Source organism: Arvicanthis niloticus, chromosome 6 (assembly GCF_011762505.2).
Source record: "Arvicanthis niloticus isolate mArvNil1 chromosome 6, mArvNil1.pat.X, whole genome shotgun sequence".
NCBI lineage: Eukaryota > Metazoa > Chordata > Mammalia > Rodentia > Muridae > Arvicanthis > Arvicanthis niloticus.
Genome location: NC_047663.1, coordinates 2746188 through 2773967, shown reverse-complemented (window position 1 = coordinate 2773967; position 27780 = coordinate 2746188). Strand labels below are relative to the sequence as shown.

At 46.7% G+C, this 27780-nt stretch overlaps 1 protein-coding gene across 2 annotated transcripts in view; it reads left to right on the top strand.

The window, feature by feature from the left end:
* The window catches only part of Rptor (regulatory associated protein of MTOR complex 1), a 297297-nt gene that overhangs the window by 52620 nt on the left and 216897 nt on the right, over positions 1-27780 (top strand). For both annotated transcript variants that reach the window (XM_034505602.2, XM_034505601.2), the window contains exons 2-3: positions 5854-5956; positions 18632-18714. In XM_034505602.2, coding sequence (XP_034361493.1) covers positions 5854-5956; positions 18632-18714 — 186 coding nt within the window. The remainder of the gene's footprint in view (positions 1-5853; positions 5957-18631; positions 18715-27780) is intronic.

Genomic DNA, 27780 nt, shown 5'->3' with positions numbered 1-27780 from the left:
AGAGCTGCTGGATTAGCAATGCCTTCCAAACAATAGGTGGCTCTGTCAATCAGCTAAAAAGGAAGAGATTGACAAAACCTTTGTAGTATTGTCTGAATCCTTTGAATGGCAACAGAGTATGCTCCAGCCACCATGGAGGTGCTCACTGTACACAGGTCTTTGTTTGGAGGCAAGTCTGTGCTGAAGTCATTTACTGTGATTTCACTGTGTGACCATTAGTGCTCTCAGAACATGTTCACGTGCTCTTGCTGTGTCATAAGATATGGTGCAGGGACAAAATTTCTGATATTTGAAAAATTCTGAACTTCAGAACATATCTAGCACCTCCCATTTTCCACAGCTAGAATCTAAAGCTTCCTCTAAGCTTTTGATTGTGATCCAATCCCAAGGACACCTCCAGGATGGCTGGCCCAGAGAGACAGGTTCTGAGGCAGCACTTCAGAACCTGGGCACCAAGAGCTTGCTGACCTTGCTCTCACTGTTCTGGACACATTAAGCTGATGGATGAGATGAGCTATTGAACACCATTCAGTTTCCCTCCTTCTCTCTTTTTGATTTTGAGGGTGGGGGATGACAAGGTCTCTCTCTGTAGTCTTGGCTGTCCTGGAACTCACAATGTAGACCAGGCTGCCCTTGAACTTATAGAGATCCTCCTGTCTTTGCCTCCTGAGTGCTGGGATTAAAGCCATGCACTTACCACACCTGAGTTATACAGTTTCTTGAATGATATTTTTTGTCTTTTTTGAGATAGAGTTTTATGTAGTCTAAGCTGTTCTGGAATGCACTACATAGTCTAGGCTGGACTTGAACTTACAGCTAGCCTCCTGCCCTAGCATCTCAAGTGCTGAGATTACAGGCTTGAATCATTTCCCCTGAATTTCAAATCGACATTCCTTTCAAATTCAAAATTAACCCCTGGAGAAATAATTGTGCCATCTTTCATTATATTCTTTCCAGAAGAAGTGTTTTAATGTCCACAATGGTTATTTTATGTAATATTTTGCAGTTTTTGGTACATTAAACTTGATAGCCCTTATTAAAACATTTCTATAATTGTATTACTAAAATTATTCTAGAATTTTTTAGAATAAGGTTGCCAAATAAATGAAATAAAATACCAAAAAGACATTTTAGGTACAGTTAAACATGAGAATCTATACGGTTTATGCCAACATGGTTAAAATTTGTAGACTAGCTAGAAAATTTGTAGACTAGATTAAAATTTGTAGACTAGATTGGCTTAAGAATATTTTGTAATAATCTGTTTTTCTGTTTCCAAATCAGGAGCTAGGCATTAGACTAAAATCCATTTTTTTTAGTTTTTGTGTTAGTGTATTTGAGGTTTTCTTTTTTTAAATTAAAAGCATAATTCAGGGTGTTGGTTAGGCATGCATCATATATGCAAATTTTCTGGATACTAGCCTGTGTGTCTCTGTTCACACTTTCTACCCAGGCCAAGTCCTGCTGCTGCTCATTTCTAGGACAGGAGAGGAGAAACTGAGTTTTGAGTGATATTCAGGGAGACCAAGAGGTGCGCTGTTGACAAGTCTGCAGGGTGTGTCACAGGACTGAAGAGGAAATATTGTGTTTTTATAAATGTTTTTGTCTGAGGGACTCACACATAAGACTATGTGTGTGGAGGCTAGAAATGAATATTGACAGAGAATTCCTCAATATGGCTATCTGAGATGCCAGTATACTCTAGGGCCTAGGAATCCTCCTGCCTCGGCCCTCCCAGGGCTAGGGTTATAGGCACGAACCACTAGCCTGACTTTTATCCGTTGCTGGGGATATGAACTTAGGTCCTTGTGCTTGTCCAGTAAATACTTTACTGACTGAGCTCTTGAGGTTTTTTTCTGTTCTTTTTATAATGAACTCAAAACATATTTACTAAGAACTACAATAAATAAATAAATAAGTCAGATTGAATGCTACGAGCCCCCAGTGGCTGCCAGCAGCTTAGGACAGCACCGAGCCCTTGCTCGCACTGCTTTCTTACTTGCGAGTACCTGTCATGGATGCCGGTGTAAAGGAGGCACTGGAAGTGTGACGACAGTGCAGTGACAGAACAGCGGAGCAGCCCTGTCGTGAACGTCTGTGAAGGTGGGCCTCTCCTCCGCAGCACCCGCCCCCTTCCTGTGTGTGAACGTGTATGTGTGTGGCATGCCACAAATGTAGAGGTTAGCACTGGACAGAGGTGATTCTCTTCTTTCAGCATTGTGGGCCCTGGGGAGCAAACTCAGGTCCTGGGCTTGGCAAGCACCCTGGCTAGTTGAGTCACCTCATCAGCCCTCAACTTTGGAAGGGAGGGCCACTCTTTGGCTTTTCTTTGTCTTATCTGATTGGCAGTTTGCTCTTCCTGTGCTTTGGAACCATTACTAAATGGACAAGCATTGCTTGAACACAGGCATCATCACAGCAGGACCAGGCAGAGCTCTTAATGGGGGCTATGAACCCCAAGCACAGGATGCAGTAGTTCTCGATAGAGTGCAGTTAGAACTTGTGGGCTGTTTATATCTGGAATTTTCCATGTACTGTTCTCTGACTGCTGGTGGTTTTCAGTAAGGAACATTGAGACATGGAATCACTCTTTATATCAGAGGCCTGAACTGTATGGTTTGCTGTGTCTCTGGAGAGAGAAGGCTAAGATGACTGAGCAAAACCACATTTCTTCAGGAAGTGACTGAGAGCTTGATCTAAGATCTTGTTCCAGAGTTTATGGAGATGTTGTGGGTTCTATGTTATACCAATGGAAGAGACTTAAAACTCACTCAAGCAAGGTGACATAGATGTTTGCATGAAACCTCTCATTTAGACAGTCCTCAGGCTGAGTATGCAAAAAATTGACCAGCTCTGTGGTCACTTAGAGATTGGGAAGCTAACTAGAAAATGCAGTTATTTTTTATCTGATTGATTTTCACCTTTCCCTCTGACAATGGGTAAAGAGCTTGTTTTCAGGTTCACAGCGAGATGATTCTGGACAGTTCTGTGGAAGATGCTTTTGGAGGTGAGCATGTAGGGAGAGAAGAAGGGTGGAAACATCCTTTTCCCATAGACCTTTAAATTCTGTGCTGAACAACAGACACTTTTCTAGAAATGCATGGCTGTCTCTGGAAGAGGCCACCACTGTCCTTTTGTGCTGCTTTAGGAAGATCATTTGAGAAGTTTTGTACAGCACAGTAAGACTTGATAGAGAAAGGAGGCATAGTCTGTGAGAGAGGATGGAGCATAGGCAGTGTGATAGGGTGTTTGCACACTCACAGGAGAACCAGCAGGAAGCCCATGTAATTACAGATTTAGCAAAGTAACCCTCTCCCCAACACACACAAACACACACAGGAGCAAGTGGTCAGATGAAGTTGCCAGGGGCAGTAAGTATATCCTCCAGATGTTCATGAAGAATACAGGCATGCTCTTAATGACATTTTGGGCCTTCCTGGGGAAGGAGACCATAGTGTTCACTTTATATGTCACTGACAGAGGTCAAAGGAGACTTGGCCATATGGGGAGATGCTGTGTTCTGTCTATGAGAGGAACATATGTGAAGATGTTGCTTTTTGTTAAGTTTGATTAGAATATTAGGGCAGTCCAGTAGGATTTTAAAAGTGACCAAGGAGCTGGAGAGATGGACTGGTCATTAAAGCATTGGCTGTTTCAGAGGACTCAGGTTAGAGTCCCAGCACTTACGTGGTGGCTAATGACTACCTGTAACTCCAGGGTTTGGGGATCTAGTCCCTTTCTGCCTCCTTGGCCATTGTACACAGGTAATACAATACATGCATACATGCAGGCGCAACACCTATACACATAAAACAATAAGTTAATAAGTGATTTATTTGGAAAACAGGTGAGGATTAATTAGCTATGTAACATTATTTGAAGAAAACCTGGCCTTCGTTTATTGTGCAAGGTGCAATGGTTAATCTTCATGGTCAACTTAAATGGCTTTAGAATCACCGTGGAAACGCACCTGTATGGGTTGTGTCTATGAAGATGTTTCCTAACATGCTTAACTAAGGAGTGAAGACACATCCTTTGTGGGCAGCACGATTCCCTGGACTGGCTTCTTAGACTGGATAAAGAGAGAGGAAGCTGGATGCCGGAGTTTGTTTCTCTTTGCATTTTGATGGGTGCAGTGTGACCAGCTGCTTCATGCTTCTGCTGGCAGGGTGCCCTGCACCTCCAAACTGTGAGCCAGAATAAACCTTCCTTATATGGACTGTGGCAGCTGTTTTGTCACAGCAGTAAGCAAATGACTGACCTACAGGATGAAGATAAGGTCCATGAGCTTGGCCCCTGGGGAATGTGCTGTGCTGGTCACTGGATCATTTACGTCCTAGCAGACTTTGCTACTCAAGGGTCCTGGAGATGTGTGAGGTCAAGGAGAGTATTGGATGGAATTGGAACATGTGACTAGTTTTTGAGGGGTAAAAATTCTCATCTAGTATCATTTGTCAAAATAATATGATAACCTAACAGGTTAAATGTGGGACAAAAGTTTAATGCTAGGATGAACTGTGCTCATCACTCACCTGGTCTGTGCCTGTCTGCACAGCAGGGAGGCCCTGAGACCCAAGGACACAGTTAAGAGAGTAGATGAGACTGCTCATGGTGTGTTCCCAGCAGGAATTGGGATGCTCTAGGTAGAGGGTCTTGGAGGTGGAGGATGTCAGGTGACAGAGTGTGGCTATGCCCCTTGAAGAGCTGAGCTTTGACTTAAAAGCACAGGCAGCCGCCACATGGGAAGCATGGCTCTGATGTGCAGCCTGCATCCAGGCAGGCTGGCCCATGTGTTCTTATGCATACATGCAGGGGTGATGGAGCCCAATGACAGCTGGTGGTTTTGAGTGCACGTCCTAGCAGACATTTTAACTAGGATGCATAGTGGGTTGGGATCTGTTGATTGTAGGGTACTGGTGCCGTTAGGGTGGTAGAGGATAAGGAGGGCTCTGTTTGAATGCGTCCCTCTCCCACCCAACGTATTTTTCCAAGACAGGGTCTCACTTTGTAGCCCAGGCTCAAATTCTCAACCCTACTGTAGTGGTGGGATTGCAGGTATGTGCCATACTGTACTTGGGTCAAGATCTTTATCTCAGGCTTTCCGAGGTGTCCTCAGCACCCATGAACAGTGATTGCACACTGTCTGTGAGAGGATGAAGAGTGCAGGCTAAGATTTGCTGGCTGGGTGGGGCTGCTTCTTAGAGTTGGATCGGTGGAAAAGTAAGGTGGAGGAGGTGTATCAGGTGATACTGCTCTTTCAGAAAGCAGAACATACCAGGTGTGGTGGTGTATGTCTTTAATTCCAGCACTCAGAGTCAGAGTCAGGTCTATCTCTGTGAGCTCTAGGACAGCCAGGACTACACAGAGTGATCCCGTCTCAAAACAAAAACAAAAAACCGCACAAATATAATGCTGAAGGTACCGAGACAGCTATCACAAGTGGAGAGAAACATAGTGAAGTGGTGTGACATGGATAATGTGAGAAGTAGTTAAAAAGACAAACCAGTGAACAAGGGGTAGCGTGAATCTGAGTGAACACGGTATGTATGTTCCACGGAGTATTCAGCCACACTAATAAGAACTAAGTCTCTTGCCCTTCACAGTTGTTATGTGGATGAGAACCGTGTGCTGAGCGCTTCAAGGTAAATTGTCTTCTGATCAGTTGATTTTCCTTCTGGAGATTCATTATAAGGAAGCTCCTGCATGTGTTGCTTTTAACCCTCTGCCCTGTCCTCAGAGATGGGCTAACTTGGGGTACAGGAGCAATACTGCGATAGTGACTGGGTAGGGCAGCTCAGGAGGAGTCAAATGTTCTGCAGTCTGTGTTGAAATACTGTTCTGTTGTGCTTCCAGATGAAGACAGTTAGTGTGGCCTTGGTCCTGTGCCTGAATGTGGGTGTGGATCCTCCAGATGTGGTGAAGACCACACCTTGTGCTCGATTGGAATGCTGGATCGGTAAGTGCCAGCCCCTCTCAAGGGCACCTGTCATGTAAACTGTTCTAGCTGCCTTAATCTTTATTTTGTAGTAGAGAACATTTTCAAGGAAAATTAATGAAATAACAACTATTGATTTCTGTATTTTTTCCTTTAAAATGTTAGTTTATGCCTTGTGCCTATACATGGTGTATAATGGTAGCTTTGAACACTTGAAACGCTGAATGACTCATTTGTATATAAATAATATTTATAGAAAAGGTAAATGGAGCCATCTTAAGCAAAACTTATGGTATATGTTATGGATGACAGTAGCTGCAGTCATGCTTGCAGTGTACTGAGGACGGCATAGAGCAGTTCCCAGGTAGTTAGGCTGATTAATCCCCACTGAAACCCCACAGCAGTGCACATGTGGAGGTCAGTGTGCGACCTGTGAGAGTCAGTTCTCTCCTTTCACCCTCGTGTCCTCGTCAGGCTGGGTGGCAACTGTGTCTGCTTACCTGCTGAGCCATCTTACTAGCCCCTGCCTGGTTTTTGAAACCCAGAAAAATGAGAAACTTGCCCTAAGCTGCGCTGTGAGTACATGGTGGAGTTGGGCCTACATCAAGTAAGGAGACTGTTCATTTTAAAAAATGCTCTTCTTTAGTTCCAGCATTTGTGAGGCAGAGGCAGGTGGATCTCTGTTAGTTTGAGGCCAGTCTGGGCTCTATAGTTAAGTTCCAGGTCAGTCATGTACATTGTCTTTAATAAACAGGGAGCGGTGGGCAGTGAATCGTGTGAGGTAAAATTCCCGTGTGGGCGTTTCCTAGGTACACACAGCACTGTCGCCACAGTCCCCTCCCCCAACCCCCTTCCACTCTTGGTCTCTATAAGGGTTTTTGTTTTAAGACAGGTATTTTTATGTAGTCTGGGCTTGATCCCCTGCCTCCATCTTCTGAGTGTTGGCTCACAGGTGGGCACCACCACAACTGGCTAATCTGTTCAGAAGGACATCTGCTTTTCCTAAATTGAGAACTTTATGTTTGGATTTTACTGAGATGTGGGCCTGGTCTGGGTTATTGTGATGTGGTAACACGAGATAAAGAAAAACAGTGTGAACACTGGCTTCAGCTGATGCTTGGTATCCATTATTCCACATTTATTTTGAAATAAAGCTTTCCCAAGTTGTAATCAGAGCATCAAACACTTTTCTGATTCAGTGAGTTGCTTGGGAACTCTACAGTGTTAGGGCCACCACAGAGATTCTCTTCTGAGATGAGATCACAGCATGCTCTTGAGAGGAGGAACCTGGAGATTGCCCGTCCTCTGCAGGGCATCTGCCTTGAGCATGGCTCCAGAAGGTAATCCCTCAACATATGGAGGTTTCAGCCCTGCTCCGAGTGTCCAGGAAGCCTGGTGGGGGATTGCAGAAGCAAGCCACTGTGCTCTGCAGTGCTCAGTAAGCCCTGTTAGGTGGTGTGGGTGTCATTACCCTGTCCATCCTTTGTTGTGGTGTTTGGCCCTGAGCTGACACTTGCTTGTTAGCACGTGGGCATTCTTTGTGTGCTCTGTTTTCAAGAAAAGGTGCTTGAGGACCACTGAGTCCAGAGGTTTATGCATGGCCAGTCAGCTGGGGGGGGGGGGGGCGTTAGTTTACATGAGGCAAAGTTCTTCTCAAGTCTTCAGAGTGGGGGTGACCCCACTAGAAAGCTGGAAAGGCATGTCTTGGTGGAGAAGGCTGTGTAGATGGGGGACTTGAGTGACCATGTGTGTCATGAACAGTCACTAGAAAGAGGAAGCAAAATTAGGATTCTGGAAGTGTGGAGAGGAAGGGGAGTGTAAGAACAGAGAAGTCAGGTTACAGTAGTCAGACAAACAAGGGTTGGCCAAGAGGCCGTCCAGGTTGTGAGGCACCTTGGTTAGTGTGATGGTTTGTATATGCTCAGTCAGGGAGTGGCACCATTGGAGGGTGTGGCCCTGTTGGAGCTGGTGCACCATTAGAGGGTGTGGCCTTGTTGGAGTAGGTGTGTCATTGTGGGTTTGGGCTTAAGGCCCTCATCCTAGCTGCCTGGAAGCCAGTTTTCTGCTAGCAGCCTTCAGATGAGGGCGTAGAACTCTCAGCTCCTCCTGCACCATGCCTGCCTGGATGCTGCCATGTTCCCACCTTGATGATAATGGACTGAACCTCTGAACCTGTAAGGCAGCCCCAATTAAATGTTGTCCTTTATGAGACTTGCCTTGGTCATGGTGTCTGTTCACAGCAGTAAAACCCTAACTAAGGCAGAAGTTGGTACTAGCATAGTGGGGGTGACAACCTGACCATGTTTTGAGGAGGACTGAGGAAGGACTTTGGAACGTTGGGCTAGAAGCGCCTTTGGGTATTAAGAGATCTGTGGGATGTTCTGTAGGAGCTTGAAAGATAATGTTGAGAACAGTGCAAACAAATGGAGTCCTGGTTTGTGAAATTTCAGAGGGAAGATTAAAGACTCTTATCAGGTCCACTGCTATTTTGGTTGTGAAGATTCTGTGGTTTTGGTTAGCTGGGGCTGAAGAATCAGCTATGATTAACAAGATACCAGAACTACTAAATCGAAACCTTTACATTACTGGAATGATTGATGCTGGTGAGCTGGAGCTAAGAAGTCAGCAGTGATTAAGAAGAGACCAGCATCATTGAGGGAGGTAAAATCTTCTGGAAAGTGTTTTTTTTGAAGGCACAAAGAAGCTATGTTCCAGAGATGGCCAAGGTTGTACCTCACGCTGCAGCTGGACTTGGTAATGTGTAAGAGTCACCCAGATGGTACTGGTTTTGAAGGCATGAAAGGGGTCATGGAGAGCAGCCGAGGCTTGGCACTGTGAGAGACCAGGAGAGGCCATTGGTGAAGGTGCAGCCTCAGTTGCAATTGATGGCCCAGGACTGAAGGGTCAGGCAAAGGAGTTGAGACTTAGCACCATGAAGAGAGCCTATGAGAGGCTATTGGTGAAGCCTAGTTGCAGAGGAAGACAGCGGTGTTTTGGAGATGCCAGTGCCATGAGATGACCACCAAGAACAGCAGCAGCAGTGGAGTACAGGCAGCTGGAGCCTAGAAGACAAGGTGTGTGCTACAAAGGGCAGAGCTGGAGAAGTGACCCAAGCCCTTGGAGGAGCCCAGAAGATTGATTGTGAGTGGATTGCACATGTTGGACAGAGTTTAATTTTGCTTTTGATTGTGATTGTGCTCTGATATTTTTCCCTCTTGAAGTAAGAAAATATTTTAGTGGAGCCCACAGTTAAGAGACTTTGAACTGTAAAGAGACTTTGAATTTCAAAAGAGATTGGATATTTTAAAGGGATTGAAATTTTAACATGTAAGAATTTGTAAAGATGGGGACTTTTAAGTTATTTAGATCTTGGGGATGATTAAGAAAGTAAGGGTTGACGTTAAATAGTGATGTGTTTGTGTGTCAGGTTGACAAGGGGTCAATTGTACTGGCTGGTTTTGTGTGTCAACTTGACACAAGCTGGAGTTATCACAGAGGAAGGAGACTCCCTTGAGGAAATGCCTCCATGAGATCCAGCTGTAAGGCATTTTCTCAATTAGTGATCCAGGGTGGGAGGGCCCATTGTGGGTGGTGCCATCCTTGGGCTGGTAGTCTTAGGTTCTATAAGAAAGCAGGCTGAGCAAGCCAGGGGAAGCAAGCCAGTAAGTACCATCCCTCCATGGCCTCTGCATCAGCTCCTGTTTCCTGCCCTGTGTGATTTCCAGATCTGACTTCTTTCTGAAGAAGTCTTTCTGTGTGATGAACAGCAGTGTGGAAGTGTAAGCTGAATAAACCCTTTTCTCCCCAACTTGCTTCTTGGTCATGATGTTTGTGCAGAAATACAAACCCTGACTGAGACAGCTAGTGAGGGGTGCAAGGTAGAGGGGTGCTAGTGACAGCACCAGGCTTGGTTTGAAGTATCCCAGCAGGTCGCCCCTAGGACTAGTTGCCATCCAGTGACTTTCATGTATGTGACCATGTAGAAGGCTACAGACTTGTGTTATATGTCTGGTTCCAGCATTTTGTGCTGTCACCTGAATTCAAAGAACCAAGATTTCATCAAGATTCCAGTTGATTCACCCAACCTCGTTCTGCCTGCTCATCTGCTTTGAGTCTCTGTCTTCCTGAGAGGAGCTGATGGTGCCACCTACCTCATAACTCAAGGGATTGACTAGGACCCTGGGATCAGCTCCATGCAGAGACCTTGACAGGGGCTTTTTATTATCATGTTTAAGCTCTGACCCCAGCATCCTGAAACTTCTACTTTGTGCTGTAACAAAATACAGGAGACTAGGTAATTAGTAAATACCAGAAATGCATGGTTCCCAGTTCTGTAGACTGTAAAACTCAAGGCCACATGGCGGCAGGTTGTGTGTCTGGTGTCTGCTTCTGAGATCCCAGTTCTGTAGACTGTAAAACTCAAGGTCCACATGGCGGCAGGTTGTGTGTCTGGTTTCTGCTTCTGAGATGTTGCCTTGAACATCCTCACTTGGTAGGACGGGGTAAAGGGGCTAGCTAGTTGCTTCCAGCCCCCATGCCTCACCCTTAATTAAAAAAGGTTCTCCCCTCCCAGACAGGGTTTCCTGGTGTAGTCCTGTTGTCCTGGAACTCAGAGAGATCTGCCTGCTTCTGCCTCCCGTGCTGATATTAAAGGCATGTGCCACCACCACCCAACTTGCAGCCCTTTTTATATAGTCTCTATTCCTTGTCCTAGGCACCTGTGACTTAGTCCCTTCCTGCTATCCCTCCTGGCACTGTCATGCTTGGGGTTTATGTTCCAAGATAGGAATTTTGGGGGGACATATTTATATCACAATATCAACTGGTACTCTCCCTTCTACAGTAGCCCCTGCCTTTCCCCCCCCTCTCAACACAGCAGGGGGCCAAGGGCCACTTGTGCCCACCTGTGTGGCTGAAGGAGGGGTGCAGCAAATGTGTCTCGTGAGCTGTTTTGAGCTTGCTGGCCTCTGGAATGGCAGTGTGCTCAGGGTTGAAGTCTAGCAGATGTCAGATGGAGAATGCACGGTGTTCTTATTGCGTCTAACACATTAGACCGTTAGCATGTCAGAGTTGTCGCCCAGAGCTTTGTTGGAAGCTGTGTGACTGTGGCCTTGTGGGAAAGGGAGCTGCAGCTGCCTGTGCTGGGATGAGACCACTCAGGTCTCAGGGACAGGCTCAGGAGCCTAAAGAGTACAGGGCCCGTGAGTGCCGTTTCTTGTGTTTGCACCACTTGAGCACGAGCCAGAGAGGATCCCAAGGCTGCCTGGAGAGCATGCCAGTCAGTGCCTCTGAGGAAGTAAGAAGGCGCACAGGCCCCTGTCACCTCCTGTCACCTGTCCCAGATGGTGGGACAGGAACTGTGAATGTCATGGAGTAAAAGCATTGTTTGCTAGTCTCCAGGTATTTTAAGCTCTGGGGGAGCCCTTGCTTTTTCTACCTTTATCCCCATTCCTCTGCTTTAAAAATGCTCTTTTGCCTTCTGGAAACAACTCCTGTCTCTTTTCAGAAAACCAGGGAGAGGCTGTTTGGTTTTATGGCTGACATTAAATGCTACAGCAGTAATACTATAAACAGTCCACTAAATGGGGTGCCCCTGTGCTTGTTGGGGACTGCCTGCCTGACAGCAGAGTGCAGAGCCGGCTGGTCAGCAGAGCAATTGAGATGGGGTGTCTCTGTGTTCTAGCTGGTAGTAGTTTGGCTGTCAGAAGCATGGAGATTCTGGTACCCCAAAGAATGATTTGGGACACACGTGGCCCCTGTTGCCCAGAAGCTCTTCAGATGAACTAAAGACAGTGAGTGCATCTGCTCTTGGCTTGGCTTTGATTGCAGAGCTGGGGAGATGAGACTGGAACTCCAGGTCAGGGCCAGGAAGAGTTCACCTTGAGTGGCCTGGGCCTTGGAGAGTGCTCTGGTGAAGGTCAGATGTTCGTGACTGTACAGCAGAGCAGTGGCCTTGGACTGGCTGAGCTTGGAGCTCCAGGCAGGCAGTGGGTTAGCTGTGGCCAGTGACTCTTTGGGCAGTGGCATAACTCTAGAAGCAGTTGGAGCCTCTGCTTTTTGGGCTCTTGATTTAGAACGCAGTATTCTCTGTCCTGTTGTGCTGCTGGCTTAAGGTGGTGTCCCTGTTCCCCTTTGAGGGAGGATAGCATAAGCACTGTGGTTTCCTCCTCATTCACTCCTTTCCAGTAGACATAAACCCCGAGGCTGTCTTTTAAGTCAGGGATTCCAGCCATTCCTTCTCCCCCTACCAACCCAAACAGGCTGTAAAGTATTGCAGCTCCTGGTTCTCACTGTGGTAGAAGAGAGCACAGGGGTGTGACTTGTTCTGTAGGCACGTGGGTGGGATATAAGGCCACCGGGGAGGACAAGGCCAACTGTGGATGGCAGCTTTTGCTCTAAGATCTATCCCATTCCAGGGCTGAAGCTCCCACCACTAGTCAGATCCTGGAGTGGATCTGCTCAGCTCTACAGAGCCTTGTGGCCAGACTTTACTCTGAAGCTCAGTCAGGAGACAGGCCCCACGGTGTGTTTCCCACTAATTATAAAATGGAGGGATGACATTATGATTAATAAGATACAGTCATCAAGAGCCATCCCTAATTTCAAAGTAACCCTTTTGCTATTATGTATTTTCTCAATCAAAAATTAGCCATTCAAGGTTACACAACTAATTAATGGTGGAATTCTTAAAAGGCAGTCTCTGATTTACACTCCATGCAGCAGGCGGTGCTTAACTAATGAGTCAATTAGTGAGTGTGTAAGCGTCTGCTAGGACACAGCACAGGAACTGCAGCCTCGGGCTCTGCGTGCTACTCTTCCTGGTCTTGTGTTTTACTGTGGCGACCTGCACACGGGAGGACAAGCCTGATCCAAGTGCATGGGCAGACTCCCGTGGCCATCCCATACTGGGGCACCCACATTCCCAGTGCCTGGGCCAGCTCTTAGCAGCACATCTTCTTATTTGATTCTCATCTGAGCGGGAGAAGTCAAGTGGGCTCACCTGGCTTCTTTTCTCCTAATGGGTGACCCTGCTTTTCAGATCAGGATGAGATACAGGAGCCCATACAGGTGGAGAGTCTGACAGAGCCTTCCTGGAGTGCTGTCAGGGATGACCGAAGTTCTTTGGAAGGAAAGACTGGGGGGTAGTGCATCGTGTGTGTGTGTGTGTGAAGGTGACAGTTGGTAAAGGAGAGAGAGAGAGAGAGAGAGAGAGAGAAGCGCTAGCTAGAGCTGATGGGCCAGCACCGGCCATGCCTATAGGACCCTGGGTCAGCAGACAGCTACCTGGGCTAGGGGTGCTTAGGCACACGCCTTCCACATGATGTTAGGTGTGCAGTTCAGAGGGCGTATGCTGAAGATCTGCAGAGAAACACTTAGAAGCCAAGAGTCGGCAGTGACGCCCACCTCCATCGCTGTCTTGCCTGGTTCACGTGACACTGGTCAGCATACCCAGTGAACCTCTGCTGATGATGTCAGACAACCCTTTCTATTCTCCTTACTGTTTGTTCTCCTCCTTTCATGGCTCGTCTCCCACTCATTGGCTTATTTTTCAAAGGAAGTAAAATTAATTGACTGCAGAGATTTTTAGTAGATCAGAAGTGACAGTGACAGCTTCCAAAAATCCAACCATCAAAACTACCAAAATCCAACTTGGTAAATTAATGAGTTTTACTGGAGTTACTTACAGGATATGGGTGAGTGAGTTACAGGCACAGGAAGGACTCAGAGAGCTGAGTGTGTCCTTCCCAGGTAGCTGGCCAGGCCTCTTCCAAGCTGCCCTGCGGATCTCTTCTTTTCACCCTGCTTGACTAGTCTCAGCCCTGACCCCTGTCTTCCCCCCAGCTCCCCCTTCCCTCTCCTATGTGTAGCCCTGGTTGTCCTAGAACTCATTCTGCACAGCAGGCTGTCCTGGTCCTGCCTCTTGAGTACTGGAATTAAAGGCTTGTACCACATGCCCAGCTGTCCATTTTATTAATAGCTCCTCTGAGAGTGACTCTCAGCAGCCTTTACTGTTTACTTTTGGGGAAGGAAGGGCCTTGTGAATCTGGTCAGTTTCAGGGACTTTGAAGCAATTTTGAGTTGCATACCTTCTGTCTTAAGATTTTCCCAGCCGGGCGGTGGTGGCGCACGCCTTTAATCCCAGCACTTGGGAGGCAGGCGGATTTCTGATTTCTAGGCCAGCCTGGTCTACAGAGTGACTTCCAGGACAGCCAGGGCTACACAGAGAAACCCTGTTTTGAAAAACCAAAAAAAAAAAAAAAAAAAGAATTTTCCCTGGGATATGCTATATTTCCCTGTCATGGAAACTGCCACACAACAGACTCACTTAGTTGGTCCCTTCCTGTGGATCAGTGGGGACCCTGTGAGGCCAGTGGTGGAAGATGAGCAGCTGTCAGGCTACCTCTGTTGCAGAGCCCCGGGTGGAGCAGTTTTCAACTTGCCAACATGTGTCAAGACGCTTCTGGGGGTCATAGGTCAGATATTTACATTACGATTTGTAACACTAGTAAAAGTTCAGTTATAAAGTAGCAACAAAATTTTATGGTTTGGGGTCAACACAACATGAGGAACTGTATTAAGGGGTTGAAGATTAGGAAGGTTGAGAAGCACCCCTGTCTCTGCTGTGTACTGTGTGGTATATGGGGGGTTCCACTGCAGCCTTAGTGGGGAAGAAGGGGTGGGCAGAAGTTCAGGTGAGAAGGGTAGTGGCAGTCCTTCCGTAGAATGGACACCCTCAGACTCCGTCCCTTCCTGTGCACTGATGAAGAGAGGCCAGACGGACTTACCTTTCTGTAGAGGAAACCTTCTCTTTTCTTGACCACAGGCCACCACTGTTTCGGTCATCACACAGTTAGTGTGGGGGATGACTGCACTTCTTCCTGTCTGTGGTTTACTGTGCCTACCACAGGGAGTGTGGCCTGATGTTTGAAAGGTTTCTCCTTGTAAATGCCTAGGTGGCTTCTAATTGTAGTCTTCAGAAGGGCCATGGCTACAAGCTCCGTTGGTTGAGTTCAGTGTACCAAGTTCTGAATTTGATTTCCAGCACCACAGGAACTGAGTGTGGCGACATGTGCTTGTACTCCCAGGAGAGCCAGAGGTTCAAGATTGTTACCAGCTTTCTAACAAGTTTTAGGACACTAGAGGTACATGAGACCCCTTCTCTTAAAAGTGTTTTTGATATTTAGTATAACTGGCTTCTCCCTCTTTGGCTCTTTTGATTTAGGTAGTCATGGTCTATGGATGGGGCCCTCAGGATTTGTTTTCAGATCCTAGTACTGTCTTCCCACTGAGAAAAGAGAGATGAAGACTTAAGTCATATCTTGTGTTTTTGTCAAAACAGATTTCCCATAGGCCCCTCACACAGTTTCACTTAGCAGCATGATACCAGGTCCTTCTGAGCTTGAATCAGAACATCTGGAAGCTCCAGCACCTGTGCTGAGAAGTCCTCTGAGGGTGTGGACACTGGCTCATAGAGTTCCCTTCCAGATACAGAATCTTACTAAATCCTGTGATTCATCTTATCTAAAAAATTCAAAGGAACGCATATACAAATAGTGCTAAAATCCCTGTTAAGAAAAGGTTGCCTTGTTCTTGGCAGAGGAGACTCCCCCTTTCACATAATTATTGTAGGATCCATGTGTTGGAGAGCTGAGGTTACACACAGTGGCACTGGCAGCAAGTCTACCAGTGGAAGAATCTGCGGATGAGACCTTCACCCTGGAGAGTAATTGCCTGGGATCTTGTCTATGGCAAATGCTGGACCACACACACTGGATGTCAGGGTTTTATCTGCAAGATGGAGTGCATGAACATTGTGGAGGCTGTGTAATGCTTTGGGTGCAGGAGTGGCAAGGCCCATTGGACACTTGACAGGGCCGACTGCAGCTGACTTGAATGCATTTCACTGTTTGCATCTTAGCACACACCCTTCTGTTGCCAGAGAGTGCCCCTTCCTGTCTGCTTGCAGGATCCCTGACTTCTATGCTCGCAGTGCAACACCTTGGGGCCCATGTTTTTCTCATTCCCCACAAGTTAGCTGGGTTGGCTTTATCTCCTGCAGCTCCTACATCCATCCATATCCCACTGCTTCATGGAGAACTCTCCCTCCCTTCCTCCCTTCCTCGTAGCCCGAGCAACTCTAAGGGTTCTACAAGTTAGCTGGATTGCAGAGTTAAGTTTATGTTATAAATAAAAACTAAGAAAAAAAATTGAACTTTTAAAAGACTGTCCTTGGTAAACCAGAAGTTCATACCAGTTTTCTTAAAGTTCAGTCTTCAAGTATGCTCTTAACATTCTATAGATAAGACCCAAGCCATGGGCAGAACTGAGCGTACATGGCAGCTTCCAGAAGTGCCCACAAAGCTGTAGGAGCTGAGCTGCTGCTGTTTGCATGGCCTACTGTCTTCACCCAAAGCAAAGCACATGCGTTCTAGAGAGTGAACGAGGTAGGGTTATCACTTTAAGGAAGTCAGATGACACCGATACAATTTGAGATTTCAAATAAGACATTAGAATTTGGAAATTTGTATCTGTGACTGTGAGTTGGTGCCTTCTTTTTGCTGAAAGCATTGTCTGATGAGATGGTGTTGCTCCAGTGAGTGTGGATTTGTTTTAAATATCAGGGAATGAAATGTGATTTGTATCACTCCGAGAGCTAATGTTTTCCAAAGGCTCAGTTGTTGGAGATTGGTTCTAATGCTTTGATTCAATCAAGAATCTGCGTGTCCAAATGCTAAAGGTCCTTGTCCTCAGTTGGTTTTTGATCAATCAGTAAAGATGCTAGGGACCAATGGCTGGGCAAAGTGAGACAGGGCGGGACCCTTAGAGTTGCTCGGGCTAGGACGAAGGGAGGAGAGGGAGAGTTCTCCATGAAGCAGTGGGATATGGATGGATGTAGGAGCTGCAGGAGATAAAGCCAACCAGCCATTCAAGAGTTTAGGTGGCCTCGATTGTGCCTAGGGTAGCAGGCAGAGGAGTAGAAGTGCCCAGCCATTGCGCTAGATGGCATATTAAAAATAAGCTAATGAGCGTGTGTCTTTAAAGATTCCCTGGGCGGGTGGCTGGAAGCGCTATCTGCACAGTGTAGCTAAAAGCAAACCACTGCAGTCAGTGCCTGGTGGCACAAAGGGCCTGTGGGGAAAAGACCCACCTTGGGTGCCATCAGGCCAGCCCTTCATTACTGTCATGGTAAAGAGATGTCATAACAGAAGAAAGAGCCATGGCTGCTGAGTTCCTGCTTAAGGTCTCCTCTCCCTACTTTGAATGTGTGAGTGAGCGCTGTTATTTTCTGCACGTGCGTCAACTGCAACCACAAATGTTGAAGGGTGGGGTGAAGGGCACAGACCTAGCCAGAGTCCAGCTGCCATGTGTTCAGTCACACGCTGGAGACAGTCACATTCATCTCACCGAACTTAAGCTGCCTGGGGACTTGCTATAGATGAGGATGACCTTGAACTCCGGATCCTCCTGCCTCTACCTCCTGAATGCTGGAATTTCAGGGATGCACCTCCATACCTGCTTTTTTGTAGCATTGAAGATGGACTCCAGGGCTTCATGTATGCTAGGCAAAGCCCTCTACCAACTGAGCTGCATCTTCAGCTCGTTCTCACTGAGCTTTTGGAGAGATCATAATTTTCATGTTTAGACATAGTGGGTTTACCATATTTAGTTAAAAAAATTATTTTATGTGCATTGAGTGTTTCGCCCAGATGTGTGTCTGTGTGCTGCACGCATGCCTGAGGCTGGAGGTCTGAAGAGGGCATTGGATCCCCGAGGACTGGGTGTTGTGAAATGTGATGAGGGTGCTAGGAATTGAACAAAGCTTCTCTGCAAGAACAGCACATGCGCTTCACTGCTGAGCCATCTTCCAGCTCTAGTTTGCCATATTCAAATGAATAAATAAAGGTAAAGTAATGAATGTTTCCTATAAATACTCCTTTTCTCCCTCACTTGCTCATTCTCTGTGTAGTACAAACTGGCCTTGAACTTGTGATCCTCTTGCCTGACTCTCATATTCTATTATTGTATATATCAGTAGACAAAAGCTCTTTGGGATCATCAGATGTTTAAAGACTAGCAAGAGGTCCTGAGACAGGAAGGTGTGAGAGCTGCAGGCTTAGTGTTGTTAGCATGGAAGCTATTTGATGACTAAGCAGCAAACCAAGGGTATCTTTGTGTGTTGTGCTAGCGATTTTTCTTGTGTGTGTTACAATCTAGGTGAAAATCTTTTGAGGTTTGCTCTTGGTCCCTCCCTCCTTCCCTCCCTCCCTCCCTTCCTTCCCTCTCTCCCTCCCTCCCTCCCTCCCTTCTTTCTCTCTCTCCCTCCCTGCCTCCCTCCCATCTCTGCACACAGGAGGGTTGCAATTTTAATATGGAATCCTGGTAGAAGCATAGCCAGGCCTTTCTGACAGTCTGAGCAGCAGCAGAACCAAAGAGCAGGATAGATGGCAGGTGCTGCATGGTGGGGAGTGGTTGCCCTGCTGCCTTTTAGTGAACAAGCAGGAACGGCCTTCTGGGTTGTTGAGCTAGTTCAGTATGCTATCAGTTCTGCTTCTGGTTAGGCACAGAGAAAACAGAAGCCTGAATGTGTTTCTTGACAAAGGTGATTTTGCACTGTGGAAGAGAAGGCTCGATGCAAGAACTTTCCCAAAAGAGGACATGAATGTTTACTGAACTTTCTCTTTGTTGCTTCTGCAGATCCTCTGTCTATGGGTCCTCAGAAAGCCCTGGAAACGATTGGTGCAAATCTACAGAAGCAGTATGAGAACTGGCAGCCAAGGGTAAGCCTTCTCCATTTGCTTTTCCTTTTTCAGTCATGGGTTGTGTGGTTTGAACCCAAGAGAGAAGTTTGGCTTTGTCTCAGATCATCCAGCAAGAGCCTGCTCCTCGAGGCGTCTGTCTCGTGTCACCGACAGCCGACAGCCTTTCCAGCGCAGCCAGTGGAGCTTGCACGCTGCAGCCAGTGGTTGTTCATTTGGTGTAGCTTCCCCCAGAAAACTTTTATAAAAGAAAAGGTGTTCTTTATGGTACTCTTAAATCAACGTTTTAATTTTGTACAGAAAATGAATTTTCAATAAATTTTCTATAACATCAGGTAGATAGAGCTTTTCTGCCTTAAGTGTTCAGATGTGGGGGAAGAGCACCCAACATTCAAAAGGGAGACACCTATTATGAGTTTAGCTTTAATACAGAAGGTGAGGTTCCTTTTAGGGAGTCAGCTACCAAATAATGTGTCTTTGTTGCTTTTCTCTCAGATTTTTATTTTTTTATTTTTAAAAGAGAAACAGTGTGGGATTTAACTGTCACATTGTCCATGGGATCTTAGTTATTTGTCAACAACTCGAAGGCCACATTCCTTTACCTTCCTCACTAACTGTTTTGGTGAGTTAGTAAGTTTAGTAGGAAATTAAAATTTTGAGGTGTTGAAATAAATGCCTTTGTATTCAGCCTTGTGTGAAGCACAAGTCTGGAATCACTTATAGGTGTGTTAAGAGGCAGGTGCTGTGAGCAAGCAGGTGACCGCAGCTTCCTTTGCTCAGCAGCTTCCTTTGCTCCTCACCTTTTGATAGAAGCAGGAGGGAAGCAAAGGATTCTTAAGCCCTCACCACTTAACCCTTGCCTACCCAGGAGGCTGATTTGTGAACGATTTATCCACCAATCTGGAATCCAGGAGTCTCTTGTACATTATTTACATTCTTCAAGTAAGGGAACAGTCATAAATAAAACACTTACTCTGGTCTTGAGCAATGCTCTTAGGTAATTTATGCTGTAGCATTTGCCAGTGAGTTGCTTAAGTGTCGGGGGGTTTCTGGATCTTTGTGCTTTTTACATTTGGGCCTTTTCTTTTGAAGCTAGGTTCTCAGGGTTGTTTTGGCACTTGTTGTAAAGCTTTGCCTTTGTCTTTCAAATCTGTTATTTCTGGGGTTTATATGAAGATTCCAGAGAGTGTATTGCATTTGGCAGTTGGGTGAGGATTGGAGAGTTATTGATATATATATTCCTTCAAAAGTAGTTGAGGTGCCAGTGTCCCAGTGAAAGAATATCTTCTTTGAAGTTTTTGCAGGTGTCTAGTGTGTCAGCTGGTGGACCAGCACTGGAGGGAGCATGCGTGGAGTGACATTTCTTGCTTCTGTGATATGCATGGAGAGGACATACCTTTGACTCAGCTGCTTTAGCCTTTGTTAGGTCTTTTTTATACCTTGTTTACTTGTTGAGAGAAAAATGTACATTCAGATATTCCAGTTGTACGTTTATAGAATATTACTGAATAATAACAAATAAAAAGGAAAGGACAAGTCTGGTTCCGGTTTTTGGCACCAAATGAATGAGTAAGAGAAATGAAAGGAAAAGAAAGAGAGACATGATTATTCCTAGGTTAGTCTGGGGGAAGTTTATTGTAGGTCAGTGGGCGCAGGCAGAAGCAGGGGTGTGGGAGAGCACAGGCAGAGAGGCAGGGGTGTGGGAGAGCACAGAGAGGCAGGGACATCTGGGAGTTCACAGTGGACATGACCAGACTGAGCTGTGCCCTGTGCAGGGTGAGAAAGGGAGAGGGAAACCAGGTACAGCTGTCAGGAGGCCCAAAAGGCACAAAGAGGGCAGATAACCAAAATGGTTGGATTATATGGGGGAAGAACAGCCCAGCCCCTTGGGCTGGAGAGTTCAGGGTAGGGGTCTGGGTATGCCAGCCTTAAGGAGGTAGGGACTAAGGGATGTAGAGAGAACCTGCTAGCCAGTGTCACCTTTGATATGTAATAAAATAGGCACCTCAGCCATTTGTCCCAGGTTGGAAACCTGTTACCAGATTGCTTCAGATTTCTGATGTTCTCTCTTTGTGAGTCTTGTGCTGCTCTAATGGTTGTTCTCTTTCAGAGAATTGGTCCATGGGGAAGTAGTCTTCCTGGTTAACTTTGAAGATTTCAGCACATTAGTAATGTGTAGTCTGTCTGTCTGTCTGTCTCTGGTTATTATTTACACAGCTTGGCATGAGATTAGGTGTTAGCTAGTGCACACTAGCAGATGGTGGGCAGAATCTTTCAAATCCTCAAGATCTTCTAGGATCCTTTCCCTTTCCCTTTTCCCCTTCCCCTTTCTCCCTTTTCCTTTTTTTCTTTTTTCTCTTTTTCCCTTTTCCCTTTTCTCCTTTCCCTTTCCCTTTCTTTTTGAGACAGGATTTCTCTGTGTAGCCCTGGCTGCTCTGGAACTCACTCTATAGACCAGGCTGGCCTCCAACTGAGAGAGACCCACCTGCCTCTGCCTCTGCCTGTGCCTTCAATTATTGATATTAAAGGTGTGTGCCACCATACCCAGCTTGTTTCTTTCTCTTTAAACTATTTTTGTGTATGGTGTTTTGACTGCATGTAGTACCTCCCAATTCAGGCAGCGGATTCCCTGGATCCTGGACTTACAAATGGTTGTGAGCAGCCATGAGGATGCTGGGGATGGAACCCTAGTCTTCTGGAAGAACAGCCAGTGGTGCTTCCACTGAGCCATCTCTCTAGTTCTTTTAAAATCGAAATCTCTGTCCTAGAGTAAATCTGTTCTGTAGCATTATGACTTAAGGCAGGTCACATTTACATGCAACAAATGACCCAGATAGAATTGTAGTATCAGTCTCGTGGAGGAGGAGGAGGCAGGAGAGGAGCCACACTGGAAAAGGTGGGTGCAGTCTTCCAGTGGTTTCAGGTCAGGGAGACTTGGTTAGAGACAGCAAGGGGTCAGAGAGTTTGAGGTGAGCATAGTTTCAAGACTATAGGATGCTTAGGAAAAGATGGTATAAGAAGAGAGGGAGAATTCTAGTTGGCTTTGTACATACAGTGGAACCTCAGCTTAGCGAGCTGTGTGTCAACCAGAATACATCTTTCTCCATATCCAGGAAGGCACACTGTAGCCATAAATACTGACTAATTTCTTCTTGAATGCCAGAACTGATGCATTCATTTTACACATGCTTAAAGTGTCTCGGAATTTCTGATAGGAACCATTAGTGGGATGTCTCCATTTTAGAAACAAGCCTAAGGTAACAGTTGTCACCAGTGTGCGTCTGACTGGCTGGAGAATGTCACATGTGGGATGTGCTGTAAAGAGCTTGGTGTTCATGGAGCGCTTTTCTGCTTAGATACTTTCATATGGCTGAGGGCAGAGTAAGGAGGCTTGATATCCTTGAGAGCCTCTCAGTAGGTGCAGACTTCATGCTGAGGGGAAATTTGCACAGAACAGGAGGCAATTGCACAGCTCAGATGTGTGGTGTAAGGTACCTGGTCCCCAACTGTAAATCAGGATCCTTTGAAACATTGCAAAGCCAAACATACACCACTTTATTGTCCTCTACAGAGCTCTTGTGCTTCTGTAGTAATAAAGAGAGGTTGATGCCATCTGCAACAAAACAATAGGGATGTTATTAAATTCGGAGACCTCTGATGGAAAGACCCTGGATTCAGTTTTCTCTTCCTCTGTATGCTTTATTGTACCACTCACAGAGGTCAGGCAGTCTGTAGTGAGGTCATTCCATTCATGTTTGCTGAAGTTACTGCGGTCTGCACGTTGGTGTGGGTGGGAACTAACAACAGCGTTAATCTCCATGGCAGGAGGAACAGACAGCTGACTGCACTAAGGAGCCAGGGTGCCTGGCACGCTGCCCATTATGTGGCTTGTGCCACAGCTTCTGCATTTCCTCCTTACTTTCTAGCTGTGATTATTCAAAGTCAAGATACTTTGATAAAGGTGAATTTGGTTCAGTAAAGAATTTAGAGAAGCCATTGTGATTTTATTTCCAGAGGCTGCCAGACTCTGTATTGGGCCGTATTTCCTTGCCTGGCTGATTGATAGTTTATCAGTTTGCACCGGTGGGATGTCTGTTCCTAGTTGCATTTAAGACTTTCCTTATTACCTTTAGGTAATAGACTTTAGCTTTGCAGGAAAGCAAAGGGAAAATGCCAGTCATGGCTTCAGCTGAAAATTCAGCAGTAAAGCCCCCTTATTTCATAATGAGCCTCAAGAGGAAGTTTTATTGGGAGCTGAGAGCAAAGGCTTTTGGGCTTTTAGGAATTTGCCTGACAGATTGAGGTGCTGGCAGTTTAGCACAAGATGCAAGCTAGGAGCCGAGGCAGCTGGCCTGATAGACCACTGGCCAGCGTTCCTTTACTTACAGCTCGAGTGGGAGGCACCACGCCTCTGCTGGGGGGTCGGCTCCAGCTCTTCTTCCAGGTGAGTTCTGTGGAAGTCCTTACCATGTACTGTGGGGGTAAGGAGCTTTGGTGCACTTGGAGCAGTTGGCAGGGAGCTGAGGTGACCACAGAATGGCCCGTTTGCCCAGGAGGGGCCAGGCTTTCCCTGTGAATGAACTTTCCTGTAGGAGCTCCTTCTCATCTTGGCTCGCAGGAATGGCAACGGTTCTGTGCAGTCACCATGGTTTCCAGGGAGCTGAATGGTCAGTAGGAGCCAGACACACTCCTGTGTCCTGAGGCTGCAGTGAGCAGGTTTTAAATCTTAGCTCCTTTGCAGTGCATTGTTGTATCTGTCACAGTGGATTTGCAGTCAACAAGTGAAACATTTTTATAGATCTTCTCGACAAGCAGTGGACTTGGGAAGTGGGCTCTCTCTCCAGCACAGCAAGGCTCCTGGGCTCATCCCTTCTCTGACAGCAGCCATCGTTATGGTGATAGGGTTGCACAGTCGGACTCCACACATGCCTTGTGAGCTGCTTTCTAGGAACTTGAGTTGATGGCCAGGAACAGACACATTTCTTTCTGTTGGATTTACAGGCTTATCCCGTGGGGTTTAAGCAGAGCTCAGTGTTTATGTGCACTTCCGTGTTTGTGTGCACTTCCGTGTTTATGGGTTGTAGTTAGAGTTGCAGGGTCTGGACCTATGTGCAGAGAGGCCCTTAAGTAGGCTAGCTGCAGGTTGTTGGGAAACTTGAGGGCCAAGTATGGAGTGCTGCTTGAGCTCTCCCTCCCAGCCGCCTGCACGAGATCTCAGAGCCCTGATGATGGGCTTGTGGTCCCATTAGCCTCTTTCCTGGACTGTTCCTAGTTTCTGTTCTTGGAAGGCTCTACATGCTTGCCTCTGCTCTAAGGGAGGAGTGGGGTGGAGTGGGTGGTGCTGGCACTCCTCCCCGCCTCACCCTGGTGTTCTCTATTGGATTTACAGTGGGATGTGCTGAACTGGTGTGCTCTGCCTTGCTTGGGATCTTCAGGGTCACACGTGGACAACCTGAAAAGAACCTAATGGGGTTCAGGGGGTCATCAGATTGGGGGGGTCATCAGAGATCACTGTGAGGTAGCCTGCCTTGGATTAGTAGCGGTAGCCCTGATCTTGGAGCGATCACATTTGATAGGACAGTACTGCCCATCTGGACACAGCCCTATCATGGGATCGCTGTCACCCCTTAGGCTGCTCTCATGTCATGACTGTGCCATCCTACTGGTTTAGCTGCCTTCCTCTGCTGACAGCCTTCTCTTTCCTCCAGAATAGCTCGATTCTCTGTGGAGCCAGAGCTTGGGCATCATCCACCTGTTTGTGTTTCTGTGACAAACTGCAAATGAGGACTCCTAGCCACGGGCAGAATTGTAACTGGCTGACTCATATCGACATGATTCAAACTCTTGTGTGATGTGCTTTGCCCCTGTCCTCATTAAATTTGTAAGACGGTGTAGATTCGTCTTGTGGCTGTCTTGGGGTTAACCATTGTGTTTGTTGTGTTAGTCTCTCTTAGCTGCTTCCTACCAGATGTTAGCAACTGTCCCCAAGACAAACATTTTGCTTGTATTTCTGCTCTGGCCGTAACCATGCTCCAGCCTGTGTCTTCCCTCCTCTTTCCCCTCTTCTTGCCTGACAGTCTTTCTATGCAGTGTTCAGGGACAATTCTGATGGATGCTCTTCAGCTGAAAGACTTCTTAGTCAGCCCTGCCCACGTACTTCCTGTCTTGCCCTGTCCCCAAAGGCCATGGTGTTACAACAGCCCTCTAGATGTGGAACTTAGATCTAAAAACCAGTTCCAAACTTGCAAACCTAAGCTGCCACTGAGGCTACTGAGAGCACAAAGGAGTCACCATCTCTGACTACCCATTCTTTTGAAAACTTCCACATGTCTTAGAAAAAGGTAGGTTGTGGAGATGATTCTGCACTTACCTGCAGAATGCATATCTCCATCTGTGTGACTCGAGTGCTGTGGGATTCCAGCTTCTTGAAAGTGGCATTATTTGCAGTCCCCGTGTCAAAGGCTCGCTCGCTCTCTGAGGCAGTCGGAAGGGTTTACACGATTCCATTTATAATTTCCGGCCCTGCTGCTTTGAGTGGTGCACAGAATGGGTTCCAACCATCCTTCACTGCTCAGAAGGAAGTGGAACACTCTACTCCTCTCCCTCCCATGCTGTGCTGCATCAGGTTCTGAGGCTTTGCCCTTGGCCTTTCTGTCTTTGCCTTGGTGAGAGGGCAGGTAGCTTAGCAGCTGTGAGAAAGCAGGATGTGCAAACTCGTGGCTTTGGTCTGACCAGATGTAACAGTGGCATTCTTTAGCCCGTTATCCTAACCTCTAGTGCTACTACTTCGTTCTATTCAGATTGAAGATGGAAGTCGAAGCTGGGGTGGGCCTGGTAGAGTGGGCCTGGTGGAGTGGGCAAGCCTTTTGTCCCAGTGCTTGGGCTGCAGAGGCAGGGCAGCTCTTGAGTTGGAGCCCAGCCTAGACTATGGAGTGAGCAGAGGACGGCCAGGGCTGCACAGAGAAACCCTGTGTGGAAACAGACAGACAGATACACAGTAATGGAGGGCTGATGGGAGGAGTATTGAGCAGGTCAGCCCCAGAGGGCCTTCTTCCTTGGTCTCTAAGATGCTGGTGCCCGAGCCACTCTAGGATACACGCACTGCCACTCTGAAAAATTCTACCCCAGAGAATTCCTTTGTACTCATCCTTCTCATCCTGCTTCCTGTCTTCCTGTCTCTAGTGTGGTCTGGAGAGGAAGTACTTCCCCATCTCTGCTGCTCGTATTGTTTTTCTAGAGAAAGAAGCTTGATTCTTTTCCTCACAGCCTCTCAAGGGCCTCTCTCTCATCACTCTGCTCCTCCTGACTGAGGAGGTCATTGTTTCTGTGTGGACAGAGTTTGACAAAGACACCATGCTTACCGAAGACTGAAGCTGTAGCTCACCCAACCTTCTGGCACCTATGCATCTCTTACTTGGGTGGGCTTTGGGACCTGTGGCTGTGATCGAGAGGACCTGGTCACATGGTGCTGGTACAGGTGTCATGGTACAACTGGGGGTGCTGACAGTCAGGAAGCAGAAGGCACAGAAGGCTGAGTTTGAGAGTGCCAAAGGGAGTCCCCATATGCTCACTGCACGACACTGTGAAAGCTGTAAAATTATTCCTCAGCTGAATGAGAGCGTGCTGAGTCGGGGAGGTGTGTAACAGACCAGAGGGAACGGTTCTGAACACTTCCCATGCTATCTGACTTCGTTTTGTTAAAGACCCATATGTCATGGACGTGTTTGCACATCTAAAGTTGGTCACCATAGCACCAGGACCTCCTTATGTAGTTTAATCCAATGGAGACATAGAAAATAATTGGAATAAAATTTATATAATGTAAAATCTACATTTATTTATTTATTTATCTATCTATCTATCTATCTATCTATTTATTTATTTATTTATTTATTTATTTATTTATTTTGGTTTTTCGAGACAGGGTTTCTCTGTGTAGCCCTGGCTGTCCTGGAACTCACTCTGTAGACCAGGCTGGCCTCGAACTCAGAAATCCACCTGCCTCTGCCTCCCAAGTGCTGGGATTAAAGGTGTGTGCCACCACTGCCCGGCCTACATTTATTTATTTTGATGTGTGCATAGATGTCTTCCTTAGTCACCTTTCACTTGATATTTTTATTTATTTTGAGACAGGGTCTCTTCACTGAATTTGGGAGGATGGCTTAGTACATAAGGTATTCTCTGTGTGATGTGGATCTGATTTTAACCCCCTAGAAGCCAAGTAAAAAGCTGCGTATGCTTGTGTGTGCTTATAACTTTAGTGCTGTAAGAAGCAGGGGCAGTGGTAGGCTGAAGCCGGCCTGGAGAGACCCTGCTTCAGGGGAATGAAGCAGGGAGTGACAGCGCAGGATACTTGACATCCCCTCTGGCATCTGTGTGCAAACACACACACACACACACACACACACACACACAGGCACACACACAAGCACACACACACACACACACACACACATGCACACACAAGCACACACACACACAAGCACACACAGGCACACACACACACACATGCACACACAAGCACACACACACACACACAAGCACACACAGGCACACACACACACACAAGCACACACAGGCACACACACACACACAAGCACACACACACACACATGCACACACAAGCAAACACACACACACACACATGCACACACACACACACACACAAGCACACACAGGCACACACACACACACACAGGCACACACACACACACACACAGGCACACACACACACACACACACACACACAGGCACACAATATATAGATATGTGGACTTGTACTGCTGTGGAAATGGTGCAGTGACCTGAAAGCACTTTGCCGTGTGGTTTCACTACTACAGGTTATAGCTCCACGTATATTTAAACCTGGAAGACAGTGATGAAGACAGCAGAATACTTCTTTACCTGTCTGAGCACTCGGTTTCTCCTGTGTGCTTTCTTGTCTAGGCTCATGGTCCTACAACTTGAGGATGTTTGCTTAGAACTTTTTGAAAACTTCTTGAAAGGGTCTGCCCCTTCCAACCTCCATCTGTCTCTTCTTTTTCAAATCAAAAAACTTGGAGCCTGAGAGATTTCCTCATGCCCACA